The sequence below is a fragment of the Berghia stephanieae genome, chromosome 3, assembly GCF_034508935.2.
Source record: "Berghia stephanieae isolate SIO BIC M18660-M18661 chromosome 3, UCSD_Bste_1.3, whole genome shotgun sequence".
Classification (NCBI taxonomy): Eukaryota; Metazoa; Mollusca; class Gastropoda; order Nudibranchia; family Aeolidiidae; genus Berghia; species Berghia stephanieae.
In genome coordinates, this window is record NC_088362.1 from 55,756,155 (window position 1) to 55,784,011 (window position 27,857).

Here is a 27,857-nt window from a genome sequence, read left to right on the forward strand (position 1 = left end):
ATACTCACAGCACATGTTGGCAACTGTTAAACATCTAAATAACGTTAAAGATATTATATTTATATCATAAGGGAGAGAACCCCCCCCCCCCCCCCCCCCCAACAAACTGATTTCCCAACAAAACATGTCGATATAAAGCCTTATCCTTAGGGAATACTGAAAAAAACAAAAACAATTAAAACAGGAGTCACTCAACTAAATTTTAAGCAAGCCACTTCTTCAGTTTTTGGGTTATGGAAAGTTATGACAAAAAAACAAAACAAAAACAACCTTCAGCTTTTGGATTATGAAAAGTTACGACAAAATAACAACCTTTAGATTTTGTATAGAAAGTTAGGACAAAAACCAACCTGTCAGGAAAAAAGCCCAACCAACAATTATCCCAATAATTAACCAAGTAAAAAGATGATTTACAGGAGAAGAAAATATTTCACTAAAATAAACATTGAACGATCTCCCACTGCTGTGTGAAACAAAATAGATCTCGTTCCAGAATTGAATAAACATGACGCCACATGGGAAGGACATTATAAGATGCCGAATGAGGACTTGCTATGAATCCATAAATCAGATGAGCTAGAATCGCAACTACATGTAGTTTCAAACAAGTTATTAAACCCTTATGAAATCATGTCTAAAATTTGATTGTTTTAATCGAATAAAATTTTGCAACAATAAGCTTTGATAATCATAAAGATCATCACAGCTGATTCTAACTTATTTCATCCCTCTGTCCCCCCCCCCCCCCCCCCCCCACCCTTTTCCTGTCCCAAGACAATCATCAAATATAAAACAATAATATAGAAAAAAATATACTTAAGTGGTGAAGAAAAAGAATAAATAAACATGAATCAAAATGAAATGATATTATCACATCACATGACTAGAAATATAGTGATCTGAAAATAGAAATATGACCTGAATACCGAAAATAAAAAATAAAATAAAACCAGGTCAACTGACTTCAAAAACTTTTATGCCAAATCAATAAATGCCAAAATCACAAAACAACAATTTCATAAAATTACCCTCAACATAGAGAAGTACAATTTTTTAAAAAGTCGTATAGAAAATAAAGCTTGTTCCAATATTTTGAAAAAGGTAAGGGTCATCATTCATATAACTTGTGTAAAAATAATATATTGTAAGAGAAAATGTATAATGATATAATCGTGATCAAGGTACAAGTATTGACAATCAAGAAGCTTCTTCGTTTGGAAAAATAAAAAACATTACATTATTTCGTGTCAATTGTGAATCTTTTTAATCATAAAACCTGGATGTACATAATTTATTATTTTCAAAGGTTCTAGAAGTTTCTAGAAGAAAATGAATATACCATAATATTCAATGCCATATATATTCCTTCAAAAAAGGTACATTATGGACCCAAACATTTTGTGAGGAACCATGCATTTTTTTTTATGAATGTGAATGGAATAAATATAAGATTGAAATACGCGAATGAATTTATCGATTCTATGCCGATTGTCAAGGTTTTAAATCTTAAATATCAGCTTTACCATTAGCTGTTCTCTGCTCCTCTTTAGATTGAGGTCGACTTTAAAATGCTAATGTCACGGATTGATTAAAACCTTTAAAGGAACCAGCAAAAAACCACTGGACATCAATGTAAACTTGAGTAAAAAGACAAAGAAAAAAAAAGTTTAAAAAAAACAAAAAACACTTGGGGTAAAACAGGTCTGAATGGATTCCATTCCTAAAATTCACATAAAAGGTAGACAACTAAGAAAAGAAAATAAGTCCCTGATACAAGAGCACCGTCAAACCTGCCTTTGCACTTCCTGTGAATTGAAAATTGTGTAAACAGTACAGTATCCTACAGTAAGGTTTAATTTTTAAAGACAATCTGTTTAGGTCAAACAAACACGTTTTCTCAACAGCAGCCCGAAAAACAAAAAAAATAGAAAAAGAAACCCTAAGCAATAATTTAAAAAAAATAAAAAATTAATGCTTGTCTACAACGCATGACGCTATCGTCTAAAAGAGTTAAGAAGGGACTTTGGTGAGTCACTGATCTCTTATAAAATTTTCGAATCCTTTAAAATATAATTTGCAAACGAATGTCAAAAAATCAGCAAAGAGTCTCTTAATTGACAAGATATTGTTTTTTATCTTTCTTTTAAAGACTGCTTAGCAATACTCCGTCTAAAAATCTAGAAAAACATTTTTTAGAAAGAAATGACAGGTCATCATCATGCTTCTGGGACTTTAAAAAAAATATCTGGACAATGAATATTTTTTAAAATCCAAAAAAAATAAAAATCGGACCAGACTGAAACAGAATTGAAAATAAGATAACAAGCATTTCATGTTTTGTAATGTGCATTTCATAGCAGAAATAAAACAAACCGGCAGTTTTCACAGCAACAAAAATTTCATTTAGGAAAGAAATTTAAATATCAGTTGAGAGAGAGAGAGAGAGAGAGAGAGAGAGAGAGAGAGAGAGAGAGAGAGAGAGAGAGAGAGAGAGAGAGAGAGAGAGAGATGTTTTGTTTGTTTTTAAGGGTTTTACGGCGCTTGCAACACATTTAGGTTATATCAGCGCCAGTAAAAAGGAAGAAATGGGATAGTAAAAAGTTCTAGAATTACAATTAAAGCACCCAAGAAAAAGTAAGACAAAGGGGAACTGAGAACAAATAGGGATCAGATGTAGATTCCAAGAGCATACCACCAATGTACTTAGTTTGAGATCACCTATAAGTCTCATCCGGACACAAGCACAAAATCCAACAGAGAGGAATACACTCAAATGGTTACATTATACACTAAAAATAACAAATTAATATAATAATACATAACAGAGAGATGATTTACAAGGAAAAAAATATCATCTCTCAAAACAATAACTATGCATTTGACTGTTTCCCTCCCAGCCAAGACTCCAACCTGGGCCAGAACAAAACCAAGTAACCTCATTCCAAGACAAAGACAGAAAGCATGTTGGACAACAGATATAAGGGGATAGAAGACAGTATGGACCTCCCTGCCCGCTATGGGAGGTCAGGATCCCCACCCAGAGAGAGAGAGAGAGAGAGTCTCAGAGAGAGAGAGAGAGAGAAAAAAGAGAGAGAAAGAAAAAGAGCATTTTTAGGTATGAATAAGAATAAAAATTATCATTGACATAAATATATTTACAAGAAGGTATTGTTACAAAAATAAAAAGGCAGGGGAATCCAAGGCAGAAACACTAAATCTTTTGAATTGCATCATTCTTACTGGATGTGTGCTTCTGTCATTTTTTTTGCACACAACAACTGTGCTACAGCCATTCTATTCATTCTAATATCGACCATAGTAGTTACAGTATAAGACTGAAATACACACAATTAAAAAAAAATAAAAATACATATATAAATAAATAGTATCAAGCATGGCAATTATGTAAAGATTTAAAAAAAAAAAAAAGAGCATGTGAAAGAATTATAGTTAGCATCATACAAATAATTTTATAAGAAAATAAATGTTGAGCAAGTTGCCTTTCTTAAATTCACATATTTGCACAACGATAGTCAAATATGCACTTTTTCCTTAGGAGATGAGAGAGAAATCCACAACTGAAATTCTGAGTAACTTTAATAAGCAGGGATGATAACTCAGGAGGCAAAAATTACTGAAATTTTACATTAAACAAATTGACCAACCCCTTTCTGACTGCTGAACTCCAGAACAAAGATAGCGCTGAACTCCAGTAAAAAGACATTATGACCTTACTTTTTCCCCGATTAGCAGATGATGGGAAAATATACTGAGGGCTTATAACATACTGAAATCCGTAAATATACGGAATATTGGCAACCTTGAATAAGACTTGAGATTTAAGGCGTGTAGAGGTTTCAAGTTCAGTTTTTTAAAGGTGTATTAGATGACATTATTATGAAAGAAAAAAAATAATTCTTCATCATGGAATTAAAGAGATTTAGAATTTGATAATACATCAATTAAAACCTGTCATGTCCAGCAATATTTAAGCTAGGGAGGAAAAAATTAAATCATTATAATGCTTTTAAAAAAAGAATTGATATACAGTCCGCTCCGATTAATCACACACATAAAAATCTCTCATTATCAACTTAAACGAGAAACTGTATTTTATTTTTTTAAAAAGATTAATTTCTCTTAAAACTCGAATCACTATAAACAGTACACTTTTTCTGTACAATCTTAACATCTGGGATGAATAAAACACCCAACTCATTTAAAACACAGCGGCTAACTTTTCAAAGAGCTAAAACAGGATATTGAAACATACAATACCATCATGACTCAAAACAACAGTGTATTTAGGTTATTATATGATACAATCTAGATTTAGAGCTTTTTGTGTTCCTCGTTTTAATTTGCTAATCAAAACAATCTAATACTGGGTCATTTCCATACAGTTTTATTTTATCAGTTTTTTTAAATTTTCTACTTGCCAAATCGGGATAGCCCAGATTCTATCATGATAATTGCCCACTATGTTCAAACATCAACCAGAATAAAAGTATAACATCTGGTGTTCTCATCATTTGACAACCACCATTACTCAACTTCATTTCCTAAAGGGCATACACCATTCAGCTCAATGTAACTACATTACTTGTCCGACTGTGCATCGGCTGTTTTGCAACACTCTGGCAGACCACAATGTTAAAGGAAAATAAATATTAAAAAGATACAAAGATTGGATATCACCTGATTGGTTTCTTCATGCAGCCCTGTCACAACTCAAAACTAAGTATTACTCTGTTTGCTTGCTTATCTTGTTCCTCTGACTGTGATCTGTGGTTATGACAAACCAGTAAATACATTGATCAATCCTAGATACTTCCTCTACCTGAATGCAATCATCCATACTTAAATTCAGTGCAAGAGTGGAGACAACGATTCACCCATAACATGCAGTTTCTTTAGTAAATGTTTGAAAATAGATATCTCAAGGAGCAGTTAAGTAACAATCTGCATTTTTAATTTTAAAAAAACCTATTTGGAGACAATTTTTTGTGTGAATCACGATAACAAAATGGCATCTTACAAATTCATTCAGTATATCTGCTTTAAAATGATTTATTCATTTCGATTCCTGTGGATGTGCTAATTAAGAGGAGTAAACTGTATAATCACACTTGAAATAGCAACTTATATATAATCAGCATAGCCATCTTAATTGGAAGACTGAACTTCTACGATCGGTTTCCATAAATGGTACTACAGATATTTAACCAGATATGCTAAAACTGTTTTAAAAAAAAGAAAAAAGCATTTGTGTTTTACCCCTGCAATCAGTTTTAGAATAAAGTATTTGAATTTAAGTCTAAACACATTTATAAATTTCGCTATAAGATCATACCTAAAAATATCATTTGAAAAAGAAAACAAAAACAGCAAGCATTTGGGAATGTGCTTTGAAATTTTTATGACAAGAAAAGTTGTTTTATTTTTGTTCTATAAAAGAAATCAAATTACAGAGGCATTTAAAATTAAAAAGAAGTCAAATACTTGTCTCTTAAGGAGTTCCAGCGACACCACATTGTTAATCGTACCAAAGAAAAACTCCAAGACTTTTGGTGATCGCTCTTTTGAAATTTTTGGCACAAAAGTCTGGAACGCTCTGCCCAGGCAGATCAGAGAAAAGCAAACACTGGAAATATTCAAAATCCATCTTAAAACATTCTTATTCGAAAATTACTGTTACTCATAGGTCATATTTGATAATCATGTAATCTGTGTCATGTTAATTATGTTGTGTTGTATAATTCTATTGTGATTGATTGGATAGTATTTTTATTTTAAAACGCTTTGAGATGCAATTGCATAGAAGATGCTATACCAGAGTACATTATCATTACCATCATTATTATTATTTATTTACCTAAAATTAAGAATGCATTCATCTGAACTTCACTTGACAGGTTATCAGTATCAGTGCCTTCTATATACTTCTATTCTTTCATAAGATTTTAAACACACTTTTTCCTTTATATGAACAGTTTAAAATACAAAATATCGTTAAATAATCAGTTTAAAAATACTGGTTGCCACCTACCTAAGGCTTGAATAAATATATATATATATAATGATTGCCCTTAAAGTTAAGTCCCGATAAATGCCAAAAAAAATAATAATACCAGGCCAATTGTACTCATACTCATAGTGAAATACACCCTTCTCTATTTGCTGAAATAAATTGCTTTACATAAATATGGGATAATTTCCATCAAAATTAAAAACTGCCACAAACCGAGTATAAATGCATTGTAGCTTAATATTAGACGTTAACTTATTATAACTTTTCTACAAGTTAAAAATAACCAATCCTTCATCATTTAAGTAACTGTTTAACTAATAAAACAAATTTTATAAAGTTATGCCAGCATGTGTATTGTAAAAACCAAATTCCTCAATTTAATTTTATTCCATTCTATTCCCCAAATTTCTCGTTCCAAAAAGGAACAATGTAAGGAACTTTGGATAATTACACATCGTCTGGTTTCAGTCAGAAACCAAGAGGTTTTGCTTTGTTTTTAAGGGTTTTACGGCGCTTGCAACACATTTAGGTCATATCAGCACCAATAAAAAGGAAGAAAATTGGATAGTAAACACAGTCTAGATGTATAATTAAAAGGACTTGAGGAAAAAGTAAGACGAGAGGGAATGGTTCAAATAGGGAACAGATGCAGATTCCAAGAGCACACTATCAGTGTACTCAGTCTGAGATAACCTAAAAGTCTCACCTAGACACCAGCACAAGTCCCCATTAAATGGAATACACTCGGATGTTTACAAATCTTATGTCAAGAATTAAAAAAAAACATAACATAACTGAGAGATGATTTACAAGGAAAAAAAATATCATCTGCCAAAACTATAACCATACATTAAACTGTTTCCCTCTCAGCCATTCTCATGTACTCTCATTCCAAGACAAAGACAGAAAGCAATTGGAAAACAGATAAAGGGGATAGAAGACACAGCAAGTACCTCTCTGCCCACTATGGGAGGTAAGGAACCCCACCCAGAAACCAAGAGATGGTATTACTTGTGAACTTTTTGTATATAACAATAATCATAATAATCAATAATCATAATAATAAAAAGTAGTTTGTAAATTCATATTTCCAGACTTGATATCACAGTATGGTACATTTTCTAAATCCATGATGAGTATGCGGTTTCACTGGGGCTCTCTCTGCAGCTTGAAAATTTCTACAAAAAAAAAAAAAACCAAAGCAAAATGAAAATAACATTGGTCAAAAGTTATAGGAGAATAGTGATTTTTAAAAAAATGTAAGTAAACTTGAACTAATAATAACAATCTTCATTATTTTGACAAAACTATTTAAGACGCCATGAATAGAAAAATCTCTCTGAAAAAAAACAAAAAAAACTTTTAAGTGAAGAGTAATCAAAACAATTTTTATATATATATATATATATATATATATATATATATATATATATATATATATATATATATATATATATATATATATATATATACAGTAGAACATGAAAGTAACGTACTCGGAAATAGCGAGTAAAATCTAAATCCCCGTTTTTTTTCTTATTTGAGTCAATAAAATTAGCATGAAAGTAGCGAGTATGAAAAAGAGGTCAACTCGGAAATAACGAGCATTTCCTGCCCCAGCCTAGGACTTCGAACGAAGTAAAGCAAAACAACAGACAAGGGCGATTTAAATATTTTTAGCCGAGCTTCTTTCCTTTTTTTTATTTTTCGTTACGAGTAACATTACATAGAAGTAGTAGCCTAGTCTGTAGTAGTACATAGTAGGGGAAACACATTTGGGTGTGTGTGTTTGTGTGCGTGTGTGTGTGTATTGGGGGTGGGGGTCAATTATTCACCCAATGTGGTGCCACGCGACACGCGAGGTAAGCACTGGCAGCCAAGATGTCAACACTTAGCAGTATCGGTCACCGAGTAGCATTCGTCAACGAACGACACGATCAGCGAGAGAGGGGAGCGTGGAACCATCATTTTCAGTGGGTCAGTGATTGAGTGATGCGCTTGCTTACCTCATCAAACATGCCTAGTGCATACAAACACTCGCGCACACACACACACACGAAATCTTGATGGAAATGGAAGGGGTGGATCAACTTCAACCTGTGGCAGTGACTTCTTATATATACTATCAGTAGACAATGACCTGTGGCCATCATTACGTAGTTAACGAAGGCCATATTCAACCCCGCCCCCACCCCCACTTTATCCACACACAGTCATTTGCACACACGCACACCCACACACATTGTCTTTCCATATTTTTGTACGGCCGAGTGACCTTTCCTGGCAACTCGGGAATAGCGAGAACTCGGAAATAGCGAGTAATCAGGAGTGGACCCGTCGAACTCGCTATTTCCGAGTTCTACTGTATATATATATATATATATATATATATATATTTTTTTTTAATAATAATAAGTAAGGACACTCACATTTTTCTGTTGATACAATTGTTTCAATATAGTCAGTCGACAATTATCCATAGTGTACTTTTTCTTTCGAACTCAATTAAAGGAAAAGTACACTACGGATTATTGTCAACTAACGATATAGAAGCCCCTGGAAACAATTGTATCGACAGAAAAATGTAAGTGTCATTACATACTTTATATGCTCTAACCAACATTATTGAGCACTATCGTAGCTACAAGTACCCACCAACACTCATAAATATATAAATATATAAATAACAATAACACAAAATAATATTCCCAAGATCTGAAAATGCAGAGAGTTCCATCACCCTAGTGGTCAACAATGATCTCATATTCGACTCAATTGAAAAATCATATATCTATATATATATAGTTTTAGAGGAGAAAAACATAATTGTATCATAAGGTATAATATATTATTTTGTTTACCTGACAATCCTGACTAGTTCATAAAAAGATTGGTCTACATTCAACCTGTGCTTGGCACTGGCTTCTATATAGTGAATCTTTAGACCGTTGGCTAGCTCTTGGCCCTCTGCTGCGGACACCTAGTGGAAATTTAAAACATACACTGAATAAAAACAAAATGTCTTTTTTTGTTGATTTTCTTTTTTGGACAAAGTATAAAGGCTAAACTCAACGAGATCTGAAAAAGCCAGAAGACCTTTCATTCAAAACTCAAGTTGTATAAGTCACTTGTTCTCCAGCCTGGTTTCCCCGAACTCATTTGAATGTCCCTAATTTTTTTCCTTATTATCCTTTGTTATCATTCCTCAAACTTAATTAACCCTGCCAACATAACTTTAAAAAAATAATTCATGTAAGGGTTTTTTAATGGGCTCATTGATTTCGACCACTGATGATTTACTGTCACTTTTGCAGTAACGTTTGTGTGTATCGCTGTTTTGCATAAGCCGACACTTTCAGCTTGTTCTTATCACTTCGCGTTTAATTCTAATTCCAATAAAACATGCCACGATTTGCTAGTGGTTGGAGCTATGTTGGTAAATGAATGTTGTTACACAACCCCCCCCCCCCCCCCACAACACATACCAACTCCTTGTAACATGTCATGTGTAAAGTAAATAAATATTCAAGTTCCCCTTATTCATCCTCAAGTGGGAATTTGTCTCAGGGTCTCATATACAAACACATATAAACGACCTTTTGGCACAGCCTCATAAACAAATACATATCAACGACTTTTTGGCACAGCCTCATATACAAACACATATAAACGACCTTTTGGCACAGCCTCATATACAAACACATAAAAGTATAAAGCTCTTACCACTCTTTGCGAGTCTAAATCGGACTTGTTGGCAACTAGAAGCATCGGGAATTCATCTCTGTCTTTGACCCTCAGTATCTGTCTGTGGAACTTGAACACTTCCTCAAAACTGGTCAAGAGAATGAAACAGAAGATGCATTATTGTAATATGGAAAAGTGATTAATGAGGTATCAGGATTTTTTGGGGTTTTTTTTAATGGTTTCACAGTGCTTGTGACACATTTAGGTCATTTCAGAGCCAGTAAAGAAGTAAATTGGATAGTCAAAAAAAATATTTAAAAAGCCTCTGGCGGTTGCGAGTTTATATTTCCATTTATTACACAAGCAATTATAAGCAATTTTCACTGAATAATTGTCAATGTCCTTGAGAATCTAAAATAAAAAAAAATAAATAAAATTTACATGAATGTTAAAAAGACAGGGACTAAATAAGTGGTCATGAGTTAAGAGCTTTGCTGTCATGAATTGATGGATTTAAGACAGTTCTTGAAACATATATCACACTTTTACTATCAGAGTGCCAAGAGTCCCATGAGTGAGAATACTTAAGCTATAAAGATATCCATTATTGCTAGTACTATTACAAACAATGACCCCATTACAATTACAGAAAGACAGAAAAAAAGGTCCTTCAGAGCAGTAAGACCCATGGAGCCGGAGTTTATCCAGGATTCTATAGCGTGAAATGGACAATAGCAATTGCTTGCTACCCTTCGGATAGGACACTAGTCTATCGCAAAGTACTTTCCACCAGATCTAACAGAAAGAATCTCAACTACACCCTGGATGGATCTTGGTCCCTTTTGCTTGTGAACCTAGAGCTCTATCAACTGACCTATCAGGAACCCCCATAAAGAGAGAAGTCAAGTATAAAACGGGTGAGTAGCACACTACACTCTCTATTGAGAAACGGACATATTCCAGTCAGTCCCCCCCCCCCCCCCCTGACAAGACTTTTTAATTTGTTGTCATCTAAATAAAGAACACACAATTTTCGTCAAATATAATAGTATAAAATCTAAAATGCTATTTCAAAGGTACAAAACATTTCCATGTGCACCTTTTAAAGTATCTGTAACTATTTCATTAGTATAAAGTTATCATTATTTTCATCATTATTATTATTAATAATATTATCATCATCATCACCATCTTTTATCACTATTGCTATTATTATTATTTTAAAAGTAATATTATAATATTATAATGACCACATTATAATTTTAGTATTGAGTGGTCGAATACACAATGTAAATCATCACACTGTGCGCACTATCAAGTACTGTACCCCATAAAAATTGTGTTTCCTTTGGGCTCCAGTTAGACATTTTACTTTATTGTATCAAAATTAAGAATGTGCCTTTTCTGGACTTTGTTGCAACAACAGTATTTATACATGATCAAGTCATGACGTGTATTGTCAAATTAAGCCATTAAAAGTAAAAGGTAAGGACACTATAGGATAACAAAGGATGCAATTTGAACCTCTTGAGTGTGTGTGAGAGAGCAAGAATCAAATTACCTGCTTCTATCAATGACTGAATACACCAATAAAAATCCTTCACCAGATCGCATGTACTGCTCTCTCATTGCACTAAATTCTTCTTGGCCGGCTGTGTCCAAAACTGAAATTGAAAACAAAAACAGCAAAAACTATAGCATAAACTGGTTTCTCATCATGAAACAATAATTTCAACCATGGAATGGTTTGTTTGTTTTAATGAACTTGGCGGTTCAAGTCTGGTTTATATGTCACAGGAAAACTGAATGATTGACTATTTAGTGCGTCTGATATTAGAAAACTCAGAAGAGATGTAGCGATAGTAATGAAGTGGTGAGAGTGATGTTCTGTAATGGCTGTAGAAGTGATAACGTTTTGATAACTTTAATCAATGTTTTACAAATTGCACTAAACCACAAATAGCTTACAGATCTCATGGAAATAAATGTTACAATGATTAAAGTTTTAGATACAGTTTACAACTCAAATGTAAAGTAATCAAATGAAAACATCACATACGTCAATAAAAATTGAAAATCGTGGTTTCTGAGGGAAAAGCGGTTCCATCCAGACAGAGGGCACAGAGTGCTGCTCAAAATTTCTTGCCAAGAACATTATTTTCATTGTTACCATCAATATAAATATAATATATAGTATAATGGAAAAGAAGTGAAAATTGTTTGTTGTGGTGGTCGGAATTGATGATGTGTTGTAGTGGTAGAAATGGTAGTAGTTGTAGTTATAGTTATGATGATGATGTGGTGTTGGTGGTTTTAGTGATGGTTGTAATATTAGCGATGATGATGATGTGGTGGAGGTGACTGCAGTGGTTGTAGTAATGATGAAATTCTTGGTGGTTGTACTGGTAGTAGTAGAGATGGTGATGTGATGGTAGTGGCAATGGGTTATTGGTTTCAGAAGAAGATGTGGTGTTGGTTGTAGTAGTGATGATGATGCAATGGTGGTAGTTGTATACTGGAAATGGAAACAGTAGGAAATTCCCACCTATGATAAGAACAAGTGTTACTTACTGTCTAATCTGGCTACATGATCGTCTATGACACACTGCTTGGTGTAGGAGTCTTCAATTGTAGGATCATAATCCGTCACAAAGTAAGACTGTTAATGAAAAATTTATATTTTCACAACTTAACAGAAGCAGAAATAAACAAACAAATATGTATGATTTAGGAAACTGCCTAACTTACTTATCTGCACTGCATTATCAAAAACAATAGGGCATGCAATAACTTAAAACAGATATAAACAAAGAAATATATAAATAATAATCGCAGTGGCTATTTGTACAGTACCGTAAAGATGGTTCTCGGGGCTATTTTTACAGTCCCGTAAAGATGGTTTTCGGGGCTATTTTTACAGTCCCATCCTAGAAAGAGGAGCTACGACGCGTTAGCTCTCCTCTTTCTAGGGTCCCGTAAAGACGGTTCTGGTGGCTATTTTTACGGCATTGCGGTAATAGATTTATAAAAAGTAACAGATTGGCTGAGTAGACGCCATTAGCTCCAAAACTCTCACTCACTTCGTTCAGGTGCGGCTAGTTAGCAGCCTCTCTCTCTCTCTCTCCCGGTCTTTCTACATTCTTTCTTTGTTTCTCTCTCTCTCTCACTCTTTCTTTCATTCTTTCTTATCCCTTTCTTTCTTTCTTTCCCAATCTCTTTCTTTTTCTATCTCTCTCTCTCTCTCTCTCTCTCTCTCTCTCTCTCTCCCTCTCTTTTTCCGTTCTCTTTTTCTCTATCTCTTTCCCTAGTGGTACCTCAAAGCCGAGGCAGAGGGGTTTGACCCAGGGCAACCACAACCTTGGTCTGACCACAAGGTAGCAGCCTCTTATGGTTCACACTATTATGTTATGACGATCGACCCAATCAGCAAAGTCCGGTCCGCATTCGTGCATCGTCGCAAACCCGCCTGGTAGCATCGTCACAACACACCTTTCGACTAGATGCTCTGCCATCTCGGGTTCTTGCCCACAGCGTGGACATATTGGACAGGAAGTTAGACCCCACCGATGTAACGTACTGACTTGCTGTTAGGCAGCTCCTCGACCGAAGCCGATTCGCAGCTACCCAGTGTCTCCTCTTACTGGTATCAAAGCCTGGCAACTTCTCACCAAGCTTAGAGGAGTGTAGGTCCCCGCCCCCACGATGGATTGAATTCGTCCAAACCGATATTTAAGCCTGAGGTGTTTCGCAATGTGCATCTTTACCATGGACATCCACATGGGGGGGGGGGGGTTCTAAAATTATGGTCAATATATGTCCAATTGGTTTGTGAACGGCCTCTTTTCTGAAATTGGATTCAAACCCACTCTCACGTGAGAAGACTGCACCCTGAATGTTAGACGTCTACGTCTTTTAGTATTGTATAAACCGTTAGTACTTCCTGACCGGTTATACTGGTAAAGTATAAACAAAAGCCAACCTGTAAAGTATTATATCTTGAGGGGTGTCGACTCAAGCAGGAACTAAATATACTTTCAGTGTTTGATAATAGATCTATATTATGTATGTTTGACAGGAAAAAAAATCAAGACATACAACCTAACCTGCCCACTGATGATAGAAAACGGGCTGTTCTGTACTGTAAACATAACTTATGCCAAAAAAAAAAATAAAAATTATATGTAATAAAAATGACAGTACCGTAAAACTCGCTAAGAGAATTGACTTTACATTAATTGTTTGTTAATTTTAGTTTTAGTTTTAGATCAAGTGCCCAGAGCTTGTGTTTTACACGAGAATGAGCGCTATATAAATGTGTATTATTATTATTATTATTATTATTATTATCTAAATATGTTAAATGAAATTAATTTTGCTTTCATTCACCGCCTCTAGATCTGTACATCTAAATATCGGGAGAAATGATATGTGAAGTTTTGTGAATACTGCAAAAAGATGATAATCTATAACTATGCGGATAATTGAACAGAATCGCATCAACGCCGTAAAAATAGCCATGAGAGCCGTCTTTACGGGACTGTAAATATAGCCCCGAGAACCATCTTTACGGGACTATAAAAATAGCCCCGAGAACCATCTTTACGGGACTGTAAAAATAGCCACTGCGAATAATAATAGTAACAACAACAACAACAATAATAATAATAATAATAATAATAATAATAATAATAATACAAAAATAAAGCATCTGTCTTTATAAGTAGATGATTATAAGTTTAAGAGCAGATGGTACAATCATAAGGGTCAGTTTAATAAATAACTCTGTTACAAACTCTGTGATATTGTCAAAGATATTATTCCAGAGTTAAATTGAAGAGGAAAAAGAAGAAATTTAATTATGATTCAGCTCTTGCCTTTGGTGGAATTATTTTGTTGTTATGGCCCAATGTTTTTCTTGCTGCTAGATTTTTATGCACTCACACGTTTGTGAATACAAAACCCAGAAGTGACTGTTTCTCTGAAAAAAAACTTGACCCCTATTTCTCCCAACAGTTTCAATTCTCACGATTTTTTGGTAATTTACGAGAGTGTGTTTTTGATGAATGTGTGAGTATGTGCATTTTTAGGGTTTTCTTTTGCCGATGGTTGGACGCTCTGTCTTATATTCCAACCTTTCTATTACATTTCTATCTTGCATTTGTACTGTCCTGTCCCACACTGACTCCAGTGTTTGTACACATGAGTGTGTGTGTGTCTGTGCATTTTTTGGGAGGTTTTCTTTAGCCGATGGGAAAACCATCGATGAATGTATTTATTAGAAAGCAACAATAATTCATACAGTGCTTTGAGAGGTCAATTGCTATCTAGATTTACTATGTACTTTTGTGAAGGTGGTTGGGCGGGACCCCACAAGACTATCTCTGTTTCTTTTCTTGCTTTGTCTTCTGTTCCAACCTTTCTGTTACACTTCTATCCTGTCTTTCATTCTCTGTTCCTGTGTTGGTACTTTGGTGCTGTTATTTAGGTGTACCTCTGTTCTCTCTTCTATAGTGCAGAGCGAAGCACACAACCCAGGAGCAAGGCAAAGTCGATGCGCCATTTTGATGGAGTATTCGCGATGGTGAGACTTCCGCATTCACCCCCCCCCCCCCCAACTCAAGCATGACTCTTAGATAAAATGTAATTGTCAACAAAAAATTCCTAAAAATTCTTGACGATTCTGCGAGAATTCCCTGTCTCCTCTATTTGAGCATTTACTTTTAACATCAATGTTGTGTCCATAACCCATAAGCGCTGCAAGTGCAGAGTAATAAATTAGCCAGCACACGAATCTGACTAGCCAATATAAATCCGAATAACCAAGGGAGGCCACTCCAGCATTCTGAGAAATAGAGTTCAAGTTTATTTCCCCGAGTGTTCAGAGACATTGAGTCAGCCATAAAAAAGCCTAATATTGTGAACCTTAGTGCCCTAGCCCTAATTTGGACTATTGATTGATGAACTTTTAGACAGTTTGCCAGCTGTCGTCAGTCAAAGTTCAATTTCAAAGCCAAATTTTGTTTTCATTCGACTCTCGACTTGACATCTTTAGAGTCAAAGAGAGAATATAAATTATAAAACAGGAAGGCAAGAGCTGAGAAAACTGGTCGGCTGAAAAGGACAAGAAGAGTAAAACACACACCATCGCGACAGTTAATTACATTTACATGACAAAGAGTGGTCACTAATGAACTGTCTGTGACCACTGTGGCGTCAATTTTCCTGTTCAAAGCCACAATCCAAGTACGGTGATGGACAAAGCTTGATGATGATGAACATTTTACTTGAAATTGAAAATGAAAGTTGAAAGTATTGAAAGTGAGAAGAAAGGTTCTCAAATCATGATCCGAAAACCAAACTATTTCTCAGCAGTGTGTTTAACGATTACGCAATAATAACCATGAAGTATGAAGAAATGATAAGAGACTGTGATTGACTAACGCTTGCCCTATATGAAGAGTCTTGAACTTGAAGTTGAAGTGATGGACTGAGACTGACGGTTCTCACTCCCACGTCTCTCGTTTGAGACAATACGGCACGGTGACGATAGAACAAAAATAAAGATACTCACCTGAATAAATTGAATTGTCAAGGCACTTTTACCTACTCCACCTCCTCCAACAACGACTAATTTGTAACTCTGGCTAAATCCATTACCGCCGTTTGGATTTCGAGACATATTTTCGAGTAAGCACCTCAAACACATCCACCCCAAGCCAACAACAGGAAGAAAAACAATGAAAGAGGGTTGCCAGATTATTTTTCAACAAAATGCCAGGGGAAGACTCAAAAAATGCCAAAACACTCAAAGAAATGCCAAAGTCTGTTGACTCCCACCCCCACTAAGAAAACTACTCACTTTTGATAGACAATTTACTATCATATCCTGGTGGCTTGCGTGTTTTCTTTTCTTTTTCTTTTTTTTTTTTTTTTTTTTTGAATTATACTAAATTTCCTGTTGGGGTAATTATTTACCTACTGACTACTAAGTGGAGTGCTAAACCACTACACCACGGTTGGATTTTAAGAATGAAAAAGAAATGTGAAGATGTTTATTTTTACGCGTTTAGAAATAATTAAGAAAAGGTGTCATTTGAAGTATAATATACAAGAAAAGAAAATGCCAAATGAAAATGCCAAATGCCAAATGATTTTTCTAATGCCAAACGGTTTTCAAAAATGCCAGATTTTTGGAATCTGGCATTTAAAATGCCAAACTGGCAACCCTGCAATGAAAGTGAATGCTGAACGACAAAGTGATCAAAGGAGTGAATCACAAAGGAAGTGCGTCTCTGTACAATAAAAGGTTACAACGCCATCAACTTTATGGCCTCTCGCCCACTTTGCTGTGAAGGGGGCGGGGGACCACACATTTTCGATTTTTACCACCGAATACTGATAATGATAATGAACCTTAACTTAATATGTGTGTATTATTAAATCTCACATTAACAACGCCATTCTCTCATCTCGTCTTTAGTGTTTCATTCATCGTGATTTGTTGACAAAGGGGAAACTCGAAACGTCCTCATCAACTTCCTCGTTTTGTTCAGATTGAAGCTTCCATATATTTTCTATTGTTATTGGTTTTACAACATGAAGTTTTGAATTTATCGTAAATATATTAGATTCATAAACATATTTATTGATTGAATAAAATAACACAAATGCTACAACTTGAGACGAGAAACTAGGATGTAAGTGCCCTAAAATTATGTGCTGTGTGTGTGTGTGTGCGTGTGTGTGTGTGTTTGTGTGTGTAGATGTGTGTACGCGAGCGCGCTCGTCTCTAACCAAATGAATAATTATCATACTAAATAAAACAACGAAATTACCTGAACTAAGGCTTAAATACGAGTATGATTGCATTTTGAGCAATATATGGATTTATTGTTGACAAACGGGAAATTTATATATTCTAAAACAAGTGAGATTTTATAAAAAATATAGGCTATTGCACCACAATATGTGTTCAAATCGCTTCACATAAGGTCCCAAGTCATTAGGAAAAAACTTTTGGATACTATACGATGTCAGTAAGGCGCTGTTAATCACCATGCTCCATTACTCTTGAGTGCGGTGGGACAATGTGAGTCAAGAACTTGTTCTAAGGACTGAACATTGCGCCGGAATTACCTGTTTGGCATTTCCCCAGTCGTGTGTATGATGTCGGTGCTAATACCACAGTCACAATAAATTAATAGTAAATAAATAAGTATACAAATTATATATAGATAATTAGAAATAACTAGAAATGAACATTTGCAAAGCGCATTTCCACAGAGGCTATGCTTCATCCATTTCTCTAAAAAGCCACAATATATATGGGACCTTGACCTTATCTACGTGCACTTATTTGGAGGTCTGATAACTCAATTCCTTGTGGGCTCATTGTTGTAATGCAAATCTAAAATAAAAAATGCCGCAAAATATTGTCCATTACAACAATGTTAAACTAGGCCCATAAGTGGGTTCGGATGTGGAACCTGCATATATGTAAACGTCGGACAAAAGTTATTGACGACGGTATCAGTACCCAGGAAGGCACGACTGAGACTTAAAAGCTTTTGATATGCAACATTAACAATCGGAGTCATTTGGATGAAGAAGAAAACTTTGATAAGAAAACAAATAATTAAATCCTTCAAATCACATCATACAGTATGACAATGTGTTTTGGTACTTTATGAGGATAATCTGGCACTTTTGTTCAAAACAATCAGTCACTACTCTCAACTCTCGACTCTCGTCTACCAACTTTCGCTTCTTACTTCTTATAGAGCAGTAAAGTTAGGTGCCCCAAACGTAAACAAAGGTCGAGAAGCACGTGGCAAACCACATGTTCCTGTCTTGACAGCTCACGTTCCAATGTAAATAATAGAAAAAAATAACCTTTAAAATTTGGCTGTTAGGTGGCAAAAGAAACACATATTCATAAATACTCGATCATGCATCAAATAATGTCTAGATATGGATATTTTATGGAACAAAAGGTAAAATTTTCTCAAATTTATCAAAAGTTACAGTCTATCTATTTTTAGACCAGAGCAAATTATTGCGCTGGTGTGAACAAAACGAGAATTATTCGGAGCCTGATTTTCATAATAATTTAGCCTTATATTATTATTTCTGCAACTGTTAGATTTTATGTAAACATATTTTCAATACTGAAAGTGTATTGCCTACAACTCAAACTACAAAATTGGGAGACCTATATTGTGCGTAAATTATTCCGGTCCCTAACGGAAATCACTAGCAACTTGTTATTGTTTACGTTTGGGGCACCTAACTTTACTGCTCTATTATGCTTATGAAAGCCAGTGCTGGGATTACCCGCCCAAATCATTACCCGGGTATTACCCGGGTAGTGGTCGGATTACCCGGGTACCCGCGGGTACCCGTGGCAGGAGTGACTTTTTGACCAAAAATAATGTTTTTGTGAAAGGGGGGAGGGGGGGGGGGGGGGGGGGGGGCTTTTTTATTCTTTAAAATTTTTTAATGTTTTTATTCTTTAATTTTTTTTTATTCATTTATTATTTATTATTTATTACAACACATGAAACGAAAGTAAGAAACAAGGATAATTAATTACAATGAAACCAAAATAAATAAATAAATAAATAAATTTTAAAAATACCTGAGATTCCTTTAAAAGATAAGAACTAATATAGTCTTAATCTGTTGATTCCAAAATTGAATCAAATGTGTGTTAACAAATATAACAAAAAAATCAATGTAATTGAAAAATAAAAGAGGAAAATCTTTTGAAAAAAGGTCATGTGAATGTAAATATGTAAGATCAAAATTGTATTACATCCAATTATCACTGTTCGGTTTCCATTTGTTGAAGCGGGTACCCGCTACCCGTCCCTTTTACTCGAGTACCCGGTTTAACTTTATTACCCGCGAGTACCCGCGGGTACCCGGGTACCCGCCCAGCACTAATGAAAGCCTTTGGTCATTAGATTATTCTGTTTAAGTTCCACTCGGTTCTTATTGATTATTCAACCAGACTCAGTTTTTTATCCACATTTCCTTTAGCCAGAATGTCAGATGTAGAGAGAACCATTTCAAAGGACGATGATTTATTTCATTCCGTCACTATGACCGAGGAAAGGTTCGTTTCGTTTTGAGTTTGAGTCCCCAAAAAATAAGTCAAGTCGACAAAAACAACACTCTTATTACTCTTACTCTTGTGGTTTTATGTAAAAGTCTCTCCTCCTACTTACTCCCATCATATTCTTCATCTTCGTCGTCATCCTCTCCTCCTCCTACTTCATGTCCTACTCCGTTACTCCCCTTTCCTCCCCGAAATTACAACTCTACAGCCTACTGACTACTGACCGTCACTACTGATCTTCCCTGTCTTTTTCTCCCTAATAATAATAATCACCTAATCTTTTCCTTATACTCTCTCTCTCTCTCTCTCTCTCTCTCTCTCTCTCTCTCTCTCTCTCTCTCTCTCTCTCTCTCTCTCTCTCTCTCTTTCTCTCGCTCTCTTCCTCTCTCTCCCTCTCACCACACACACTCTCTCTCTCTCTCTCTCTCTCTCTCTCTCTCTCTCTCTCTCTCTCTCTCTCTCTCTCTCTCTCTCTCTGGATGGGGATTCCTACCTCCCATAGTGGGCAGGGAGGTACTTTCTGTGTCTTCCATCCCCTCTTATCTGTTTTCCAATTGCTTTCTGTCTTTGTCTTGGAGTGAGATTGCTTGGTTTTGTCCTGACCTTGGTCGGAGTCCTTGGCTGAGAGGGAAACAGTCGAATGTATAGTTAATGTTTTGGGAGATGATATTTTTTCCCTTGTAAATCATCTCTCTGTTATGTACTGTATTATGTTTTATTTACATATTATATATGATTTGTTAACATTTGAGTGTATTCCTCTTAGTGGGGACATGTGCTTGTGTCTGGATGAGACTTTTAGGTGATCTCAAACTAAGTACTTTGATGGTGTGCTCTTGGAATCTACTTCTGTTTCCTATTTGAACTAATTCCCCTTTGTCTTACCTTTTCTTGGGTACTTTAATTATAATTCTATAACTTTTTACTATCCCATTTCTTCCTTTTTACTGGCGCTGATATGACCTTAATGTGTTGCAAGCGCCGTAAAACCCTCAAAAACAAAAACAAACACTCTCTCTCTCTCTCTCTCTCTCTCTCTCTCTCTCTCTCTCTCTCTCTCTCTCTCTCTCTCTTCCCTACCCTCTCTCCCCCCCACCCCCTCTCTCTCTCTCTCCCTCTCTCTCTCCCTCCCTCCCTCCCCCCCTCCTTCTTTATTTCTATCGATTTGCCTCTTCCTCACCCATCCTCCTCTTCCTTTTCATTCCCCCGCTCTTTCCTCTCTTCCGCCCCTTCTCCTTTCCTCAGCCACTCCTCCTTGTCCTCCTCTTCCTCTTTTTTCTCTCTCCCCCCTCTCTCTCTCTCTCCCAACACCCTCCTCCTACTCCCCCATTTTCTTCTTTTTTTCAATATAGTTATTTATTTTTATCTATTATAAGCACATAATGGGCCTGGCTGGTAACCAAGAGACAGGAAGTTTTCAAGTATTCCAAATCATGTTGCCTTCTGTTAAATAGGGAGTCTTTTTTATCAGACCCCCAAATCTTAAGCTATGCCTGTTAGATAGGGACCATTTTACTAATCGATAAAGAACTCAGAAAGAAATTGTGATCTCTGTTGTTAATAAGTTTTAAGGACAAGTGAGCTGTCCAATAGTTAAAAAGCTTTTGATACAGTTACCTTGGCACCATGTTTTAAAATAGATTTTAGTATTTGACTCTTTTATTTAAAAAAAACCCATTCATTTTTTAAAGATTATAAAGTTAACATGAAATAAATGCTGACACTGACATTGTTGTGTGCTGAACAAAAACTTGGCATGGACTTTGTTTTTTTAAATTTGAGAGTAAGCGAGCAAATAAGTTTTGTGAAAAATTATGAGAAAGCCTACCCTTAAAATCGTTCAAGGGTTTTTACGAGATGACTTTCTTACACCCCCCCCCCCCAAAAAAAAAAATTTAAAAAATTGAGGCACTCCCATACACCCAAGGCATCTTTAATTTTTTTTTTTTTTTCTGTACTTAGGACCATTTTCTCATTTAAAACATGACAACCTAATTAAGAAGGGTAATGATTCCATTTTAATTTCTTATGTTTGACAGACTATATCAAAAAGGTTACGAAGAGGGTGCTCGAGTTGGGAGAGTGAAGGGATTTCAAGAAGGCTTCAAACTGGGTGCACAGAAAGGTACAGCCATAGGAGAAGAGGTACGCTGACTGTCATGCACTGCACATGTAGATCAAGATTAGTGAGCAAAAAGATGTTTGTGAAAGTAAATGGATGTGATTACTGTGGAATCTGCATAAATTCAACACTCTTAAAGTCAACAACTCTTGTCGGGCCCAGATTGTCTGTTGTTTATCTAAGTGTGTTCTATTGATAATGGATTAAAGCTAACCTTGTTTAAAGCCAATCAGTCTTTCCGGTCTGGGCACTTTTAGCTGTATCAGGATTCCACTATTGTGAAATGAATTATATCGCTTCCTTTGAATCAGTACTGTAGAAAATCACGACTAGAGAAAGAGAGAGAGAGAAACTTTGTTCTACTTTTTGACCTTTGTTGTCATATTTTGTATTTATGTCCCATGGTTTATTTGTACAAAAAAAAAAAAAAAAAAAAAGAGAGAAGAATTATGATGGTGCTTGCTGGTTGATTTTGAAAGATGAGTTTTTTTGTATTTTGTAATTCACATTCCCTTTTAACTATGTCTTTCATAGATAATTGCTATATTTCGAACAAGTACAATACTGTCTTTTCCAAACCTATGCATACATTTTTTTCCTTAAAAAAAAGCAGAAGGAAAACAAACAAAAAACTTCCAGTTTTAATGTGTATATTAGAATTCTTTTAGACTGGACAAGAATTTTTGAGAGCTTTGTAAACTATTGGTCATGAAATATATGCAATCGGTCATTAACTTTACTTTGCAAATCATTCTTCATTGAAGAAGATAGTCTTCTATTTAATTTTAATGTCACTGGAAGTTAGTTCCTGTTTGTTTTTTTTTTTACTCTTCTTCTGACATTTGTAGTGAAGGAAAGGTTTTCTGTCAATATACAACATTAAAGATGTCAATATCACACAATAGCTTCATTGAACAATTGAGTTTATTGGAGACGCTTTCTTATGTCCTCAGGTTGGCTTTTATGCTGGAGTCGCAGCTTATGTGATCAAAGTTTATCAGAATGATTCTGCAAAAGCAAGGTATTAATTAATGTCAACTGTTTCATGGTCACAGTCACGATATATACTTGTTTGAAAAGTGGGGCATTTAGAGACATATTTTAAAAAGAAATTATTGCATTTTACGACATTAGCAGGCATTTACAGACCTGCCTAGCTCTACGAAAAATTCTTAGAAAATACCATTCCAGACAACCTATATTTAGGGCTTTGGAGTATTTTTTGATCATGTTGAGGGCAAATTATAATGTGTAAAGCTATTTCTATGGTGACTTTTCTTTTTTTTTTCCCTTGGCAACTACAGATTTCTGAAATTTCAAGTAGACAGCTCTGCATTTTAGGTGAAACAGACATTAAGGCAGCAGGCATTTAGGTGACCACCACTGTATTACGATTTGAAAAAAAAAAATAATATCACATACAAAGGTTTAAGCCTTGACACAAATGATTGGCGAGTATATTGTACAATGATTTTTTGATATTTATAGTAATTAGTATGTTTGGCTACAATCAAATGAACAAAACCATTCGGCAACACAATACTCTATCTATAATAAGTTTTAAAAAATAATGTCATGCCAAGGTATTACAGTAGTGGGTTGGTGACAAAAATTTGGTTTAGTTGGGAAAGCTGTTGTTTAGTAATCAAAAGAGGCTCAAAGATAAACACCACTGCATTTTAGATATATTATGATGAAAGCCAATTAAATAGAAAAATAATTGGGGAGCTCGCACTTGTACATGCTAGAAATCTGAAAATGTATTTATAAATATAGTACCATAATGGCTAAAAGAAATCATTATAAAGAAGGCCGATTCTTTGGGTTGAACATTTCTTCTATATCTACTTTGTGTAGCACCGTATCATACACGTCTTTTCAATTTTTTTTATTGGTAAAGAATAGTGACTGATAATCTAAAGAAAGGAATGCTACTCTTTAATGAATGCTACATTGTCTATCAAAACTGAGTTGTCTCTCTTATTTCATAATCATATATTGCAATTGAAGTGACAAAAATACACGTTATACTTCTACATGTGAGTTATGTCCCTTATGTATGTCACCAGATGTAGAATATTTTTTGCAAGGCCAGCCTTAAAAAAAAACAAATTTATGTTTTTATTATATCAGTGTGCATCAAAAATGTTATATAGGGGACTTTATTCTCATTGATAAAGTGATCACAAGGGAAGAGAGAGGTATCATATCTTGGTTCAGCGTGATTAGATTGCTGGGTCTGTTAGATTTGAGGCAAAGTACTTTACAGTAGTATAGCGTTCAATTAGTGTTAGTTTAACCTTTTAGAGACCAGGGTGATCTCCTGTTCTTTTCCTTTTACTTGGTGGAGTTTTCGACCTCCCATAGTGGGCAGGAAGGTACTTGCTGTGTCTTCTATCCCCCTGTATCTGTTTTCCAATTGCTCTCTGTCTTTGTCTTGGAATGAGATAACTTCTGGCCTGATTCCGTGGCTGGGAGGGAAACAGTCGAATGTATAGTTTTCGTTTTTGGAGATGGTATTGTTTTCCTTGTAAATCATCTCTCTTATGCACATTTATGTTTTTTATTCTTAACATATGATTTGTAAACATTTGAGTGAATTCCTCTTAGTGGGGACGTGCTGGTGTCTGGTTGAGACTTTTAGGGTGATCTCAAACTAAGTACACTGATAGTGTGCTCTGGGAATCTACATCTGTTCCCTATTTGAACCATTTCCCCTTGTCTTACTTTTTCCTCAAGTCCTTTTAATTGTACATCTAGAATGTTTTTACTGCGCTGATGTGACCTTAATGTGTTGCAAGCGCCGTTAGACCCTTAAAACAAACAAACTTTCATATAGCTTTGAAAGACTTTTATTTGGTTCAGTGTATAACTTTTGATATAGGAATCAATATGTTTTCTGCAAAAATGTATGGCCTCTTTTCACTTGCCTTAAATTTTATTCTCTTCACAGATTGGTCAATCTCTGCCAGAACATTGTAACTTTGGCAAATGAATTTTGTGACATCAACCCTGGAGACGAGTTACTGACAGACAATCTGAATAAATTAAAATCTAAATTCAAACAGGTGAACATTGGAATTTTTAAATCTATGAGCTTCTAAACAAACTGACTGATTTCAATTCATGGTAGAGTCTGATATTCTCTTCGACCCTGTTGTTCACCCAGTAGTGATTTGTTAGGTTTTAGATCTAACAGAATATTCAGCCATAGACTTATTTCGTATCAAAAGTTAGTTAATGAGCTTAGTGAGCAACTGTTATTGTGTTTTAAAGCCCCATTTAATAGTGATGAACTGTTGGCTCCATACAACTTGAAAAAAAAATAAAAGGTTTGGATTAAGTCGGGGGTAAATCAGGCAAACAAAGAAATGTGAATTTTGTTTTTTAAATTAAAAAAAAAAATGGAAGATGGTGTTTTATTTTAAATTTTTTTCTTGTGAATTTTGTGTTTGTGGTGAATGCTTTTTAGTTCATCTCCATGTTCTGTTTGTTTTTGGGTTTCATATGTTATAAATATCCCCCCCCCCCCCCCACCTATTAAGGCAGTGCTCCTGTTTTAATGGGGACTTTGAAATTTGACAATTGGATCAATACGGCTGGAATTACATTTCTGTTATTTCTTTCATTCAGTTTCTCCATTGTCTCATGTAGTACTAAGTAGTTACTTAAGAAGATGCTGAAGATATATCAGAAGGAATTTGTTGATTTCATAGGTATGCAGACCTATCAACTTTCTGGGTGGGGTTTCTGACCTCTTATAGTGGGCAGGGAGGTACTTACTGCGTCTTCTATCCCTCTATATCTGTTTCCCAACATGTTTTCCGTCTTTGTCTTGGAATGAGATTACTTGGTTTTGTCCAGGCCCTGGCCGAATACCCTAGCTGGGAGGGAAACAGTCAAATATATAGTTAGAGTTTTGGGAGACGGTATTTTTTGTCTTGTAAATGCACTAGTGTTTTGTTTACATATTATTTATGATTTGTAAGCATTTGAGTGTATCCCTGTTAGTGGGGACCTGTGCTTGTTTCTGGATGAGACCTTTAGGTGATCTTAAACTAAGTACTTTGATAGTGTGCTCTTGGATTCTGCATCTGTTTCCTATTTGAACAAATTCCCCTTTGTCTTTCCTTTTCTTGGGTGCTTTCATTGTAATTCTAGAATTTTTTACAATCCCATTTTCTTCCTTTTTACCAGCGCTGATATGACCTTAGTTTGTTGTAGGCTCCGTAAAACCCTTAACAACTTAAAACAAACAACCCGTCCCAACTTTATTGAGTTTTTCCTGATTTGGCCTGGCTGAAAAAATCTTATCTTTAAAATAGAAGAAAAAATGTGTATATATATCTTTGAGCTTTTAAAAAAAATATTTAAGCTTTTATATAGCACAATATCCACTAAATGTGCTCAAAGCGCTTTACAAGGGGTCCCTGGTCAACAACAACATTTAACATATAAAACAGGACATGACGTCAGTTAGACGATGTTACACTTTTTGTTAACAGCTCATTTTACACCTGAGTACTGTGAGAGAATGTGAGTAAAGAGCCTTTCCCAAAGACTTAACTGTGCGCCAAAAGCGAGTGTCATACCACAAGACCACATAGCCGCACAATCTATATATAATGTATTTATTTTCTGCTGACAATTCTTTTTGGATTACAAACTTACAAGATCAGATGGATGTCATCACACTTCTGCTCTGTTTTGCTCTTTATAGGGACATGAATCTTGTTAATATGTGACACAGCCATAATTTTTCATACAAAACCACATTTAAGCCGTTCAGTGGAAACCACATGCGCTATTTGGGTTAGCCAGTTGATTGACAGTTCTGGGTATGTGTCACAAGAATAAAGAGTTTTATAATTAACATTTTCTTTCCTTTTCAGTTGACTTCATTACTTGGCCTTAAAGTAGAATTTAAAACCAGCGATAGCTCTTCAACAGGCATATCATTTTGATCGGTAAAACTCTGGACAGATTTAGATTATATCCTGGTAGAGCAATTATTGCTCTGTGCCTCAGATGCAGGTGAGTGTAGAATTTAATAACCGTTTCATACAGACTGACGATGATCAACTTTATTATTATCATCATCATCATCATCATCATCATCATGATCATCATTATCATCATCATCATCATCATCATCATTATTATCATTATTATTATTATTATTATTATTATTATTATTATTATTATTATTATTATTATTAGTAACATAAGATTTAACGTAAATATTTGAAAAATTGTGTACTTTATCACTCTAACATATAAATATAACGTAATATGGATGTGTTACATGTTTATGACCTTCAAAGTTTGTTTCATTCTCAATGATTATTTAATTTTATATTTTTCAGTTTTATCCCAAAACAATAGCAAAGCTTCTGAAGCAGTGATCCTTTCTGTACCAGTAACAATAATAAAAGACTGGTCACCTTAGCAGAAGGTTTACAGTATCATTGCCACCTGCACAGAACAAGATTCCTGGGATTGGCTTTCAATTATTGATTGATTTTCGACATTTTGGGGGAGAACATATTTTTATAATTTTAATTTCGAGAATATCGCTGAATAAATTAGTTTTTTCTTGAAATCTTCACTGATTCTGGTATCCCTGATTCAGTCACCATTTGTCATTTTTTATATTATTATTTTTTTTTTTAATTTGAATAGATTTTGACTATAAGATGTGCTGTTTAGTTTGTATTAACAGGCGCCATGTCCCGTCCTACATGTTACGTGTCGCTGTTGACCAGGGACCTCTTTGAGCACATTTAGTGGATATTGCGCGATATAAAAGCTCAATTTATTTTTATCATTATTATTATGCACCAAAGGCAGTGCATATAAAGACTGACAGGGAAGACACTTATTGGTAGCCAATCATCAAG

General features: G+C 35.0%; 2 protein-coding genes across 2 annotated transcripts; one reads left to right on the forward strand and one right to left on the reverse strand.

The window, feature by feature from the left end:
- Positions 1-4,417: 4,417 nt before the first annotated feature.
- Positions 4,418-16,453, reverse strand: LOC144968042 (ras-like protein RAS2). The gene is made up of 6 exons (XM_078906001.1): positions 16,287-16,453; positions 12,287-12,374; positions 11,277-11,379; positions 9,755-9,863; positions 8,893-9,011; positions 4,418-7,209 (listed from the first exon to the last, which is right to left on the reverse strand). Exons 1-6 carry the CDS (start codon positions 16,419-16,421, stop codon positions 7,134-7,136), a joined length of 630 nt encoding a protein of 209 aa, XP_078762127.1. The 5' UTR covers positions 16,422-16,453; the 3' UTR covers positions 4,418-7,133.
- Positions 16,454-19,620: 3,167 nt separating this feature from the next.
- LOC144968044 (protein LTO1 homolog) lies at positions 19,621-27,625 on the forward strand. Its single transcript, XM_078906002.1, has 6 exons — positions 19,621-19,832; positions 21,875-21,980; positions 22,911-22,978; positions 24,911-25,025; positions 26,850-26,991; positions 27,324-27,625. The coding sequence occupies exons 1-5, from the start codon at positions 19,762-19,764 to the stop codon at positions 26,919-26,921; spliced, it is 432 nt and encodes a 143-aa protein (XP_078762128.1). The 5' UTR covers positions 19,621-19,761; the 3' UTR covers positions 26,922-26,991; positions 27,324-27,625.
- Positions 27,626-27,857: the final 232 nt, after the last annotated feature.